General features: G+C 37.8%; 1 protein-coding gene across 2 annotated transcripts; it reads left to right on the top strand.

Moving 5' to 3' along the window:
* The first annotated feature begins 21 nt into the window (after positions 1 to 21).
* grm1b (glutamate receptor, metabotropic 1b) lies at positions 22 to 13,107 on the top strand. 2 transcript variants are annotated; one of them, XM_053510604.1, is made up of 8 exons: positions 22 to 822; positions 1,610 to 1,859; positions 2,988 to 3,223; positions 5,971 to 6,217; positions 6,567 to 6,735; positions 7,022 to 7,148; positions 8,705 to 9,635; positions 10,151 to 13,107. In XM_053510604.1, the coding sequence occupies exons 1-8, from the start codon at positions 120 to 122 to the stop codon at positions 10,995 to 10,997; spliced, it is 3,510 nt and encodes a 1,169-aa protein (XP_053366579.1). In that variant the 5' UTR covers positions 22 to 119; the 3' UTR covers positions 10,998 to 13,107. The 2 variants fall into 2 exon arrangements, with proteins under 2 accessions (XP_053366579.1, XP_053366580.1); XM_053510605.1 differs by having other exon boundaries at positions 10,186 to 10,392.
* The last annotated feature ends 517 nt before the right edge of the window (positions 13,108 to 13,624 follow it).

Below are 13,624 nucleotides of genomic sequence, written 5' to 3'. Positions count from 1 at the left end.
TCTCTTTTCAGGATGTCTGATGATCACTGTATACTTGGACACTAAGTTTTCCCAGGTCGCGTCTTCATTCCAGCAGTCTGTGCTACAGATATGATTCAGCAACTAATCCATTTTGGACCATGTGGAATATAATGAGAATGAATTGCATTTTATTTCCATCTCTTCTTTTGCTCTGTGCAACAGCCAGTAATATATATGAGAGGTCGCTGGTTCCCAGGGCTGCGACCCGCTCAGTGGCAAGGATGGACGGAGATATCATCATTGGTGCACTGTTTTCTGTTCACCACCAGCCATCGGCTGAGAATGTGGCTGAGAGGACATGTGGTGAGGTCAGAGAACAGTATGGCATTCAGCGAGTGGAAGCCATGTTTCACACTCTGGACAGAATTAATGCTGACCCAAACCTTCTGCCCAACATTACTTTGGGCTGCGAGATCAGAGACTCATGCTGGCATTCGTCAGTGGCATTGGAGCAGAGCATTGAGTTTATAAGAGACTCCCTTATTTCACTACGTGAGGATGGGGATGGGTCAAAGTGGTGCATTGAGGGGACGCCGTCCAGTCAGCCACTCACCACAAAGAAGCCCATTGCAGGTGTGATTGGACCTGGATCGAGCTCAGTGGCCATTCAAGTTCAAAATCTGCTGCAGCTGTTCAACATCCCTCAAATTGCCTACTCAGCCACTAGTATTGATCTCAGTGATAAAACACTCTATAAGTACTTCCTCAGGGTTGTGCCCTCTGATACTCTTCAAGCCAGGGCCCTTTTGGACATTGTTAAACGTTACAACTGGACATACGTGTCAGCTGTTCACACAGAAGGTGAGTTAAAAGCTCTAAATATCTTTTGATTTTTGATCCACTTATATACCCATTCATAAAATAAGACATCTCTACAGTGATACCCTCATGATAAATCTTCTCTGGTAATTAATTTGCCTATATATCCTACTTATTTCAAATTCTTTTGAAGACTACTTTAAAGAGCTGGGTTTAAATTATTTATAGTCAAATTAGAACTTACCACTAAGAAACAGTATTCATATCTAGATTTAAATTAATTGGCATTAACCTTTTAATGAGGGAAGTGAAGCCACTTTGTGATTGTCATTCCAACAGTGCCCTACATAGCACACAGTTTGGCAGGCAATGTATCAGTCTGTCAAAACTGCCCAGAGAGGGGTCTTTTCTTAAATGCCTACATTTAGGAGGTCATCTAAAAATAACCAGCCTCTCTGCAGACATGTCCTTATGATTTCAGTGCTATGCAAAATCATTTTACTTTGAGAGAACCCGACCAAAATGAGTTTCTAATCATATTTTGATGAGTTTCAAAAACTTTGATTGTATTAGAGAGAATTTGAGGAATCCCATTGCATGAGCTAATTAGATTTGAGAGGGCTGCTGCAGAGAGGGGATTTTAACTATTTTTGATTTAGCATTCTTCATAAAACTAAGTTATTCGCACCCAAAGTTATACACTGCAGCTCTCTGATGTATCAGGTAACATGCTATATAATTAAAGAAAATGCATAGGCTTACATGCTGATTAGTTGTGTTCATTTTTAGAGTTTATATTTTTACTGGGTTTTTTTTTCACTTCCCCTAGGAAACTATGGTGAGAGTGGAATGGAGGCCTTTAAGGAGCTTGCATCTCAGGAGGGTTTATGTATTGCCCATTCTGACAAGATCTATAGCAATGCTGGTGAGAAACACTTTGACAGACTACTAAGGAAACTGAGGGAGCGGCTGCCCAAAGCCAGAGTGGTGGTTTGTTTCTGTGAGGGGATGACTGTGCGTGGCCTCCTTATGGCCATGAGGCGCTTAGGAGTGGCTGGAGAATTCCTCCTTATTGGAAGGTGACTGATATTTCAATTCACATCAATTATAAATTCCTAAAAGGATTTATGCTGCCAAAGTAAAGTCTCTGTGGACTGAAAAAGAGAACATCAATTGGCAAAGGCAGTTCTATTCTTGGTCAAGGAGAGTTTTTTGAAAGAGGCTAATTTAACGTATTAGAATAGCTTATGCAGTCTAAGGCAGTAATAACACATACTATTTCTTTGCAAACTAATTATGAGTTGTTTCTATTCTATTTTAAGATTCTATTACATTTGCAGCACCTTAAAATTTCATCTTTTAGAGTCCAATGGGTCTCCATGTCTACTTAAACTCATTATTATTGCACTAAAATTGTGCCACAACCTAAATCATTGGCTAGAAGTAAATTGTTTCCTGAATATTATGAACAGGCACCTAAGAATAGGCCATTCTTGGCACACATTACAGAAAGGATGCTGGGAGACAGATGGCTTTGGTGGCACTGTGTAGCAACAAAATGACTACCATACTGAAAGGGTTTATGTATTTTTGATTTATAATAACCAGACAATGCTATTTATTTGGCATGTTAGCTTTATATAGTAAATGAAGTCCACATAAAGTAAATATAATAATAATAATAATAATAATACTTTATACACCTTTAATTATATACATATAACCAAGATATAATAATAAACCATTACTCATTTAAGGTTATTAATAAATGAAAAATTAATAAAATAAAATAATAAAATATGGTCGTCGGTTTGAGCCCCAAAACTGCCACGTAGCCACTGCTGGGCCCATGAGCAAGGTCCTTAAACCTGATTGCACCAGGGATGCCGTATAATGGCTGACCCTGCGCTCTGACCCCAGCCTTTTTACAAGAAGCTGGAATTTTCGAAGAATAAAGAATTGCACTGTGCAGTAAGGCTGAACTTACAGTATGATGTATATTATGTATGTATGAATGTTCTAAACAATAACAAGAATGCATTTCTCATGTCCTGATGTCACCAAAGGAAGAGATAAATGTCTTTGGTGACCATTTTTTTCATAAGTAGGTCAGTTCACTCAAGGGTGTGTGCTTGCTTACTTTTACACATTTAGATTTGTCAATGTAGCCAGGGTCTGCTTGTCTCTGTGTAATCTGATTTCCTTAGTGATGGCTGGGCAGACAGAGATGAGGTGGTAGAGGGCTATGAGCAGGAAGCTGTGGGTGGCATCACCATGAAGCTCCAGACTGAAGAGGTCACGTCCTTTGATAATTACTACTTGAAGCTGCGCCTCAACACGAACACCAGGAACCCATGGTTTGCTGAGTTCTGGCAACACCGTTTTCAATGTCGCATCCCGGGGCACCCACAGGAGAACAAGAATTACAGGAAGAACTGCTCAGGTGAGATCATTTCATGAATGTCACAATATACAATATGTCTCCTCCAGGTGATTAAAATATGAAGATAGTAATACTAATGAAAAGAACGGACAGTTATCATTGTTAATGCTACTAATAGAGTGGGCGGTGATGAGCTATCCTTTTCAATTATTAAAGTTTTTATTACAAATTCTTTGTTTCTCTTTTTTGTCTTTTTCGTTTACACTCATTTTCTCCGATGGCTGAAAAGGTGATCTAGGTAAATTGTTTTTGTTGTTGTTTGGTTTAGCCAATCAGGATAGAATAAACTAAAAATTAGGTGTTAAACAAAGCTTAATATTTTTTTTTACCATATGCACTCTGTAATATATTTAATATATTTTAAATTAAAGATGAATGAAGTATTCTCCCTCAGAACTATCAATTCACATTGTATAGGTTTATTTCGCATCACTTTGTGTAATCATGTCATTGTTTTTACTCTCTCATAATCTTGTCAGCGTCTTCATATCAAAGTGAAGCCATCATACACTTTCCAAAAAAAAAATAGGAGCTAAAGACACAGTAAAATATACCATTATAAATGCTTACACAGAGAAATAGTCATAGTCTACTGTTCTATTACTTTTTCTATCTAGAGCTACGAGACGGTAAGTAAATACTTCTGAATGGAGCTTGGAAGCACCGTACTTGAGCAATATAGATAGAGGTCAACTGATATCTCAATCATCTACTGTAGCTTTAAATCATTATATCATTGTGCTCATTACGGTGTGCAAGTATGTGCCTGTCATTACTGTTAACTGTCGGGGCTGATCATCATAGTGTTAATAAGGCAGCACAACACAGAAGAAGCCACGTGTATCGGTAGACCTCTAACATATATCAAGTTATTGGGATGTTTTGCAGACTGCACTAATAAATTGTGAGCACTGTGTGTATATGATTTCGATCCCAATAACGTTCACTTTATTTATGCCATGCCAACTGGCTTTGCTGCATGTTCCGGTGAGGGACACTGTTTGGGCCACCATGCACTTCTCTACTGCTGAACAGTTGAATGCTTTTACAATTTCTGTTAAACAAATTATTTGAATACAACCGATGATACAATTCTGTTAATATGATACTATGTATATAGTATCTTCCCATGCAAATTTAATAGGGCACAGTATCATATATTTACCCACCATACAAATATTGCAGCTTCATGTCAGTAAACAAGAAACTTAAAGATTTTTGTTTGCTTAGATTTTATTCATGATTTAACATTATTTTATATTCACACAGAAAGCCTTGTTACTAACCAACAAATGGCAGCCACCAGCAGACTTTCTCACAGGCATTGCCGTGATCTTACAGTGAAATCACAAGATATGCAAAGATAATCTACCCATTATACTATAGGACATTTTTCCAAAAAGCATTGTCATCTAACAGGCACAGAAGAATAAATATAATAATATATTATTATTTTAAATAAACAGAAAATAATTTTAAACAGCAACACTTAAAAATAACCACAAAAAGCGAAATGTACTGTACAGAAATAAAGGAATTCATGTTAGATGTTACTTCAAATAAAGTGGTAAAGTTCTAGGGCTAGGGGTAGCTCAGTGGTTAAGGCATTGGACTACGGTTCGGAAGATCCCAGGTTCAAACCCCACAACCACCAAGTTGCCACTGTTGGGCCCTTGAGCAAGGCCCTTAACCCTCAACTGCTCAGATGTGTAATGAGATAAAAATGTAAGTCGCTCTGGATAAGAGCGTCTGCTAAATGCCTAAATGTAAATGTAAATGTTCTGTAATTCATAATAAAATTTATGTTGTGCATTAAAGAAAGATTTTTTTTTCCAGTTTTTAATTTTCTAGTGATATTTGCTTCCATGCCATTAAAAAGTTGGTTAACTACTAAAACAGTATATAGTACATAAAACATTTTAGTTCCTACAGAAGTGTCACATAGACATAAAGAAAATGGAATGTTTCATATTAAAAGTCCGAAAGCAATTTAAATAATTCAGATGAAAATAAGAGAATATTACAGCCCACCTAAAACCATTATTATAAGTAATGAAATTTACATCATAAAAAGATGTAACCTTTCCAGTATAATTTTTTTTATTTATCTGCCAAATCATCGACAATAATGCCCGATACTGCTTCTTGCTGGCTTGGTGAAGATCATAAAACTGTGTGCTGATATGGTGTCCTTTGACCTTTTAATGCTTCTTTGATTTAACGTTTTAGGAATTTTAGAGCACTATTTAGTGTAATAGAGATATGACAGAAATGAGACAGAAGAAATTAGAACAGAGTAAATTACAAATTTCTCTGCTTAAGTAACAATAATATCGTCCGTTACTAATTAAGCAGTTAATAAGAGTGCAGAAATGGATAGTGTCCTTATGGTATGTTTTTTTTGCACATTAATAAAAAAAGTTTTTTATTCATATTCCCACAGTAACAGAAGAACATTGTGATCTGTTACCTGTACCTTTAGGAAAATTTAAGGTCTTTGGACACCCTATCATTTCCTTTACTCTGCACTGAACTGTAGTGATTTGCCATTTGCTGAATTGTATTGGCTATGTTGATGCTTTTCTGCACTGGTTTACGTTAGCAAAGCAAATGACCTTTTTGCTGTTTGGCTAAATTGTCTGTCTTGATATTTTTGAGCTCAAAAATCAACTGAAAACCAAAGTGTGGAACATGAAAAATGAACTTAAATAGTAACATTCTCTGTGCCTGGCTTGACTGTTTGGCAGGTTATGAGAGTCTAGAGGAGAACTATGTACAAGACAGTAAGATGGGGTTCGTCATCAATGCCATCTATGCAATGGCTCATGGCCTCCATGACATGCATGAGCACCTGTGTTATGGCCAAGTAGGACTTTGTGAGGCCATGGACCCCATTGATGGCAGCAAACTGCTGGAGTTTCTGCTCAAGACCTCCTTCACTGGAGTGTCTGGTGAGGATGTGTGGTTTGATGAAAACGGGGATTCACCAGGCAGGTCAGTCCTACAAAACTATAAGATAAAAAAAGAGGTATGAGCTGAGCTCCTGTAATATGTTTTGTAAAAAATGGAAATGCAGTTAAAATCATGGCATAATAATAATTAAATAATAATAAATAATAATAATATCGATGATGATTTAAGATCTTCATAAGGGAATGCACATTATACCATCCTGTTGTTACATTGTTGTTAGGTACTATGACCTTAATCCCACTTTAGCCCTGACCAACAGTTAAGTAGACATGCTGCTGTGTATATAGTATAGCTTGTAGTAACCTGTAAAGTACATTGTGAGTTTTTTTTATTATTATTAATGCTTAATTAATTAGTTCTGCTCTGTCAGGTATGACATAATGAATCTGCAGTATGTGGAACCTGGCGTGTATGACTACATCAATGTGGGATCATGGCATGAGGGGATCTTGAGCATTGATGATTATATGATTCAGATGAACCGGAGTGAGATGGTTCGCTCGGTCTGCAGTGAGCCATGCTCTAAAGGGGAGATCAAGGTGAGTCTGGTATTTTCATAAGATCCACTAGCTCCTTTCTTGTTAAAATATTATCTAATGTCCAAGGTATATAGTGTGTATGGAGCATAATAAGGGTAAGCAATGGTTATGGGTTTGACTTAATGGATAAAAAATTGTGTCCATAAATGGACAAAAACCATGTGTCTGGATATCCATGCTATCCAATATTTTTTTCTTCTGGGAAGCTGCAAGACAACATTAATTATTATTTTGCATTTGACTACACTTAGCAGGGGTGTGTGATTCTTGCTGTTTGTCCCTCCAGGTAATCCGGAAGGGGGAAGTAAGCTGCTGCTGGATATGCACTGCATGTAAAGATAATGAATACGTCCAGGATGAGTTTACCTGCAAGGCATGTGAGCTGGGCTGGTGGCCTGATAAAGAGCTGCAAGGTAGCTTGACACCACTCCATATCTCTAACACATAAAGAATAGTGACTTTTCTGTTCTCTATTATGTATATGGGCTTCAATAAATTATGAATATTATATAACTTATGTGCATCTATGAATTCTATAGTGCGTGAATGAGTGTGTGCATGTGTGTGTGCATGGCGATTGATTGGTACCTTGTCCAGGGTTTACCCTAAGGTTCCTGGGATAGGCTCCAGGCCCCCCGTGACCCTGTACACAGGATAAGTGGTATAGACGATAAGTGAGAGTGTGAGAGTAAAATTGAATGAAATTGTTTCAGGTGCCTGACATTCTAGTGGACGGGGAGCTTTTGTGTAGGTTTCTGTCTATGTTATATGACATTTGGACTAAAGACTTGTATTGTGTTTTGGCTTTTGGGAATCATGCTTTGTCCTCTTTTCCAAAGGTTTTCTATGACACCTGAAGACCATTTATCATTTTTACAAATTGCTCTCTTAGTGTACTTGTGACAGACCTACTTCACTCTCTACTTCTTTGGCCTGTTTTCACAGGTCTTCAGTTATGTTCAATGTCAAAGCAGTGTTTTTCCATGTTATTTTACAAGGTTTGATGCATATTAGTTTTGTCTTTTTTCTGTATTGTTAAAGCTGCATTTCTGCACTTTGAAAAATATTTTGTAATCATCTTTTTTAGATAACGAGAATAGCCTTGCTTTATTGCTTTTTTTGGTCAAGCGAAATAAATATAAAATTTTTTATTTTAACATAAAGTGCTGTAAGAAAGATAAAGGTTGGATATAAAGATTTAACAGCTCTAGCATGGCTGATGGATGCTGTAGTGTATCCTCTCCCTTGCCGCAGTCTCTTCTCCTTGCTTTCGGTCTGGCTCTGTCTTGCAGGCAGTCCCTGAGTGGAGAGTCTGTTTATTTTTAGTTGAACTGGAAACCTACTTTAGCACTTGGTGCAATGGAGAACTAGCCACACTCAAAGGGCTAATAGCCATTTCAATACTACTGCTTTTGCCTTTTTTGTGATTTTCCTTGTAATACTAAATCTTGTTTATCATAGTGTCTGGTCCAAGATGTTTAAGTATGTGTATGTATATGCATATAAATATAAATGGTTGTATGTGTGCATGACATTGCTATACTGAATTTGCCTACATCAGTAAAGAAATCCAGCCCTGACAAAACCAAAAAAGTCCAGGGGGTGAAACTGGACAGCTCCTCCTATAAACCTAACCCTAACCCCTAACACTAACTCTAAACCATAACATTAACTAACCAAGCATGGAAATGCTATTTAACAGAACAACAACAACAAAAAATTTATTTGTCTTTACCAACTTGAAATTTGGTTTGACCTTGTCCAGGTATTAGGAGGTGGATCAAGTCCGACTCCACCTCTTGTACTTTTGGTTCTGTAGCGATGAGTGCTTATACCGCAGTGTCCTTATTACGGGCAAAGACCTACTAACTTTCTTTGATATTTTCTGGGACACAAATGCAAAAGCTGCAGCCTTTTTTCCATGTATCTATCCACAAGTATGCATTCATTTATATTTGTTCTTTTACAGGCTGTGAGCCACTTCCCCTGCATTATTTGAAGTGGAGTCATGCTGAGTCCATTGCTGCAGTGGTCTTTTCTTGTCTGGGCATCCTAGTGACCAGTTTCGTCACTTTCGTCTTCATTCTCTACAGGGACACACCTGTGGTCAAATCCTCAAGCCGAGAGCTCTGCTATATCATCCTGGCTGGCATCTTCCTGGGTTATATTTGCCCCTTTACACTCATAGCCAAACCCACAGTGGCATCCTGCTATCTACAACGCCTCTTGGTGGGCCTCTCAGCTTCCATGTGCTACTCGGCTTTGGTCACTAAGACTAACCGCATCGCTCGCATCCTGGCTGGCAGCAAGAAAAAGATCTGTACTCGCAAACCACGCTTCATGAGCGCCTGGGCTCAGGTGGTCATCGCATTCATCTTGATCAGTTTACAGCTCACGCTGGAGGTCACACTGATCATTCTTGAGCCCCCATCACCCATCAAGTCCTATCCAAGCATCAGGGAGGTCTATCTTATCTGTAATACCAGCAATATGGGCATGGTCGCACCGCTCGGCTACAATGGTCTTCTTATTCTCAGCTGCACCTACTATGCTTTTAAAACCCGCAATGTTCCGGCCAACTTTAATGAGGCCAAGTACATCGCCTTCACCATGTACACCACATGCATCATCTGGCTTGCTTTCGTGCCCATCTACTTTGGCTCCAACTACAAAATCATTACCACCTCGTTCTCCGTGAGCCTAAGTGTAACTGTTGCCCTTGGCTGCATGTTCACCCCAAAGATGTACATCATAATTGCTAAGCCAGAGAGAAACGTGCGCAGTGCCTTTACCACCTCAGATGTGGTGCGCATGCATGTAGGAGATGGTAAAATTGCCTGCAGGAGCAACAGCCTTCTCAACATGCTAAAACGCAAAAAGAACGCCCCTGGAAATGCAAAGTAAGTCTGCTCTTTTTAGCTGCAGTAGCTTAGCCTCTTTCCATCCTGTTGCAGGAGTGCCGGTACCCATGGGCCCAATCTTTTAATTCATACTAAGCTCCAGACATTCAGGTCATGCCATTTCCAGATCAGCCTTCAATTAACAGCTTTCTTAGACGTCTCTGATTTGCATGTCGACTGCAATTAAAAGACGCACACCCAGGGGTGTCTCGGCAACAGGGTAGACAGAGGCTCTGCTCCATATATTAGTCGCCATATACCACTGAGTCATCTATTACAGATTAAACAGCTTTTGTTTTACATTAATTACTTATTGCTAAATTAGAACTGTCCATGAAGAGACTCTCATTACATATTTAAATGCAGTATAAAAACAGCATAATCTATTTTTACCCATATTTATTATATTTGCTCAAATACAATGACAGCAATTTTTACATGAACCAGAAATGTTGTTCTAGTGTCCACTTTTCTTGGTTCCTGTGAAATAACTGCCGTCTTTATTTTGTTCATAGTTCTAATGGCAAGTCTGTGTCATGGTCTGAACCAGGTTCAAGACAGCCTCCGAAAGGAGAACACATGTGGCACAGACTGTCTGTGCATGTGAAGAGGCAGGAAGCCGGCTCCAATCAGACAGCTGTCATCAAACCTCTAACTAATACCTACCATGACACAGGCCTGGAATTCTCAGACCTGAGCACCAAGACTCTGTACAATGTAACCGAGGAAGATGAGGGTGAGCCAGTCAGATATAATCCTCCGGTCAGCCCTACTCTGATTGCTCACAGGTATTTACCTGGCAGTGAACCTGTGAAGGAAACAATTACAAAGCAGGAATCTTATTCTCCAGAGCAACAGCTGTCACAGAAATGCGTTCTCCCCCAGCAAGTCATGGCAGAGCACTTTCAGGATGTGAATCCAGCTATGCTGAATTCCAGCAGGACTGATCTAGATGACATCATTAGTTTAACTGAACTAGAAAGTGGAGTGATGCCACCATATCGACCCCTCATTCTAAAGACACAGCAGGTTACACCCATGCAGCTGAATATTTACTCTAAAAAAACAGACTCTCCATTGGAGGAGGAGGAGGAGGACATGGAGAACGAGCAGTTTGGTCTCCTGCATGGCTACATGTACAACAACGCACAAATTCATGATGATGAGGAGCTGGTGCAGATTAAATTAGCCATGGAGGACTCACTGGCTCTAATGCCACCCTCTCCTTTCCGGGACTTGGCAGGTTCAGGCAACCCTATTCCCAACTCCCCGGTGTCTGAATCAATCCTATGCACTCCACCAAATGTGACATATGCTTCTGTTATCCTTGGAGACTACAAACAAAGCTCATCTACCCTGTGATTGGGGGAAAAAAGCATTTCAACCGATTAATTAACTGTTTTCTCAGAATTTGAGAAACTGACACAAGCTGCCAATAACTACAATATCACTTCATTAGGCTCACACATTTTCCATTATTCATTCATGTTTAATTATTAAAAGGACTCTCATCAATATATACCAGTGTAGAGATAAAAAACATTTTAAGCATTACAAAGAATGTAGAATACAAGAGCGAAATAATAAAAGCAACTTTTCTAAGTTGAGATATACTGTAAAACTATACCATATCACATTTTTAAGACAGCATACACTTTCTTGAATATGTTAGAATAAACCCACATGGTAAACTAGGAATAAATGGATAAATATTTTACATATATAAGATGCCTGTTAAAATGTAGCAAAGATTAATTATATTTAACTGCCAATGTCAAAAATCAATGTGAAGTCATATTTGTCAAGGTGTTTTTATAGTACAGTATTTGTACACTTTTTTGTGGGAGCTGTGTGTTTACAGTAACTGTACATATATTATGTTATTTATAAAATTATTTTCCATAAATAATTGTAGAACAAATCCATATGTGGTACTATTATGTAAAGCAAAAGCTTGACTTAAATGGTCATAACCTCACTATCGACAAAAATCCTGTGAATTTCAATCATTGTATTTTGATGCCTGACATCTGTTTTTGTAATGTATTGTTTTTGCAATGTAGAGGGTTTTTTATTCTTTTAAGTTGCTGTGCTATATTATTATTATTTTTAAATACATCTTGTGCTGTACATACAGTACCTAGATATACAGTGCATAAAATAAATACTTCTGCTTAGCAGAGCCACCGACAGCATTTGCTCCAGAATGTAGCTTTCTTTAAAATTCTAATTCTATAGAGATGTTCAGCATTAGGTGCATGACTGGTGTTTCATAGAGTCAAGAATATATACATGTTTTGACCATTTAAGTCATATGAGTAATAATTGTTATAAAATGTTACATAAATGAATAATACTGTCCAGTATTTGGGTAAATGTTGATAAGTATTTAAAATTATGATTAATAGGAATTTGTTTTCTGAATCAGTGCAATATTTCTCGATCTCAGTCCACCACACCTACAATGTGATCACTTCTTAATTCACACTTAACCCACTTTTGCCATTACAAAAGAAAACCTTGGAACCAATACCCTTTGTCCAAACCTCAGAGCATAGGCACAAACATAGAGTATAATGGTATCATGATGTAGCAAAGTGATCCAGGAAGTGTTGGTTTTTCTGGGGTTGTACAATCATGGGAAGATATGTCATACCCTAATATGTATATTTTACTGGAAATGTGGGTATAGCACTTCTTTTAAAAATGCTTGAAGGTACATACTGTAAATAGACCCTGTTTAGCTTTTAGATGCAGCACTACAGTACATTCAGGTACAGTAAAAGACACATAATAAAGGTCTTTTACTTTGTACCCTTGAAACTTTCCCCCAAGTGACAAGGAAAGCTTTTTAATACTTCTTTCAGTGTGTGAAGAAAGAGTTTATTAAGCTAAATCTACATAAATGACATGCAAGCAGCAAAGCACAGATTAGCATAACCTGCTACGCTCTCAGGTTTTTCTAGCACTGAAAAGCAACAAGAACTAGAAATGTTCTCTTTTCTTGGTACTATTGATAACTGGTTGCTTCGTTTTCTGCTGTACTCTTTAATTTTGCCATCAATTGTGAAACTGTACATTTTGGTTGAACCTTTGTTTGTTTTTGGCCTGTAAATGGTTGAACCTTGTTGTTTGTTTTTGGCCTGAAAATTTGCACAGGGCATCGACTTTTTTCAGTGCATTTATTTTAGTGATAGAGATCAGGATTTAAAGACAGTGCTTAGTTTAAAAGTAAACTACAGCATCTTCAAGATGTTAAAACAGAACAGTATTTAAAGGCATATTGTACTATGAAGATGGATTTAAGGGTTAGCATGCTAATGTTTAGGGTAATGTTCTGACCTCAGGCCTGTTATGAGTTTACCTCAGTTAGCACACTAACCCATAAATACAGCTTTGTAGTACAAATGATCTGTGTTTCTATTATGCTGTACTATATGTATTGAGCTTATATATTTCTTCAAATAGGTAATACGGACTGTATACTTGAGATTTGTTTAGTTGAATACATGTAAAAACATGTTTTATTAGTTATCATACATTAAATACTATATGTTTTTGTAAACCTGTTTTCAGGGTTGCTGTTGTTATTTGTTCACGTTTTCATAAATCATCTTAGAACATAAAAATGCTCCTGGTTACGTGCAGCTGTATTAGAGACATGGTGCAGTAAGAATATTTAATATTGTTTCGTGTGTTTTACAAGAACAGTTTTACACCTGCAACAGATTTGTAAAAAAAAAAAAAAAAACAAGCTGCATAACTTGCAGATACTGAAGACGTTATTCATTAGAGGTTTGTCCCACTTTGTCTCTAGCAGTGGTATTTGTACTGCTGCAGTCGTCTGCATTACTTTTTTTAGGAACACATATATACTTATTTCAAGACATACATATACACCCAATATAAAAGTGTCACTGATTATTCTCTCATTATCTATACTGCGAGGGGCCTGGAGCATATCTGAGGAGACTTAGGGCACACACTGA

This window comes from Clarias gariepinus, chromosome 13, assembly GCF_024256425.1.
Source record: "Clarias gariepinus isolate MV-2021 ecotype Netherlands chromosome 13, CGAR_prim_01v2, whole genome shotgun sequence".
Classification (NCBI taxonomy): Eukaryota; Metazoa; Chordata; class Actinopteri; order Siluriformes; family Clariidae; genus Clarias; species Clarias gariepinus.
Note: the sequence above shows the minus strand (reverse complement) of the source record. Positions and strands in the feature narration are given on the sequence as shown.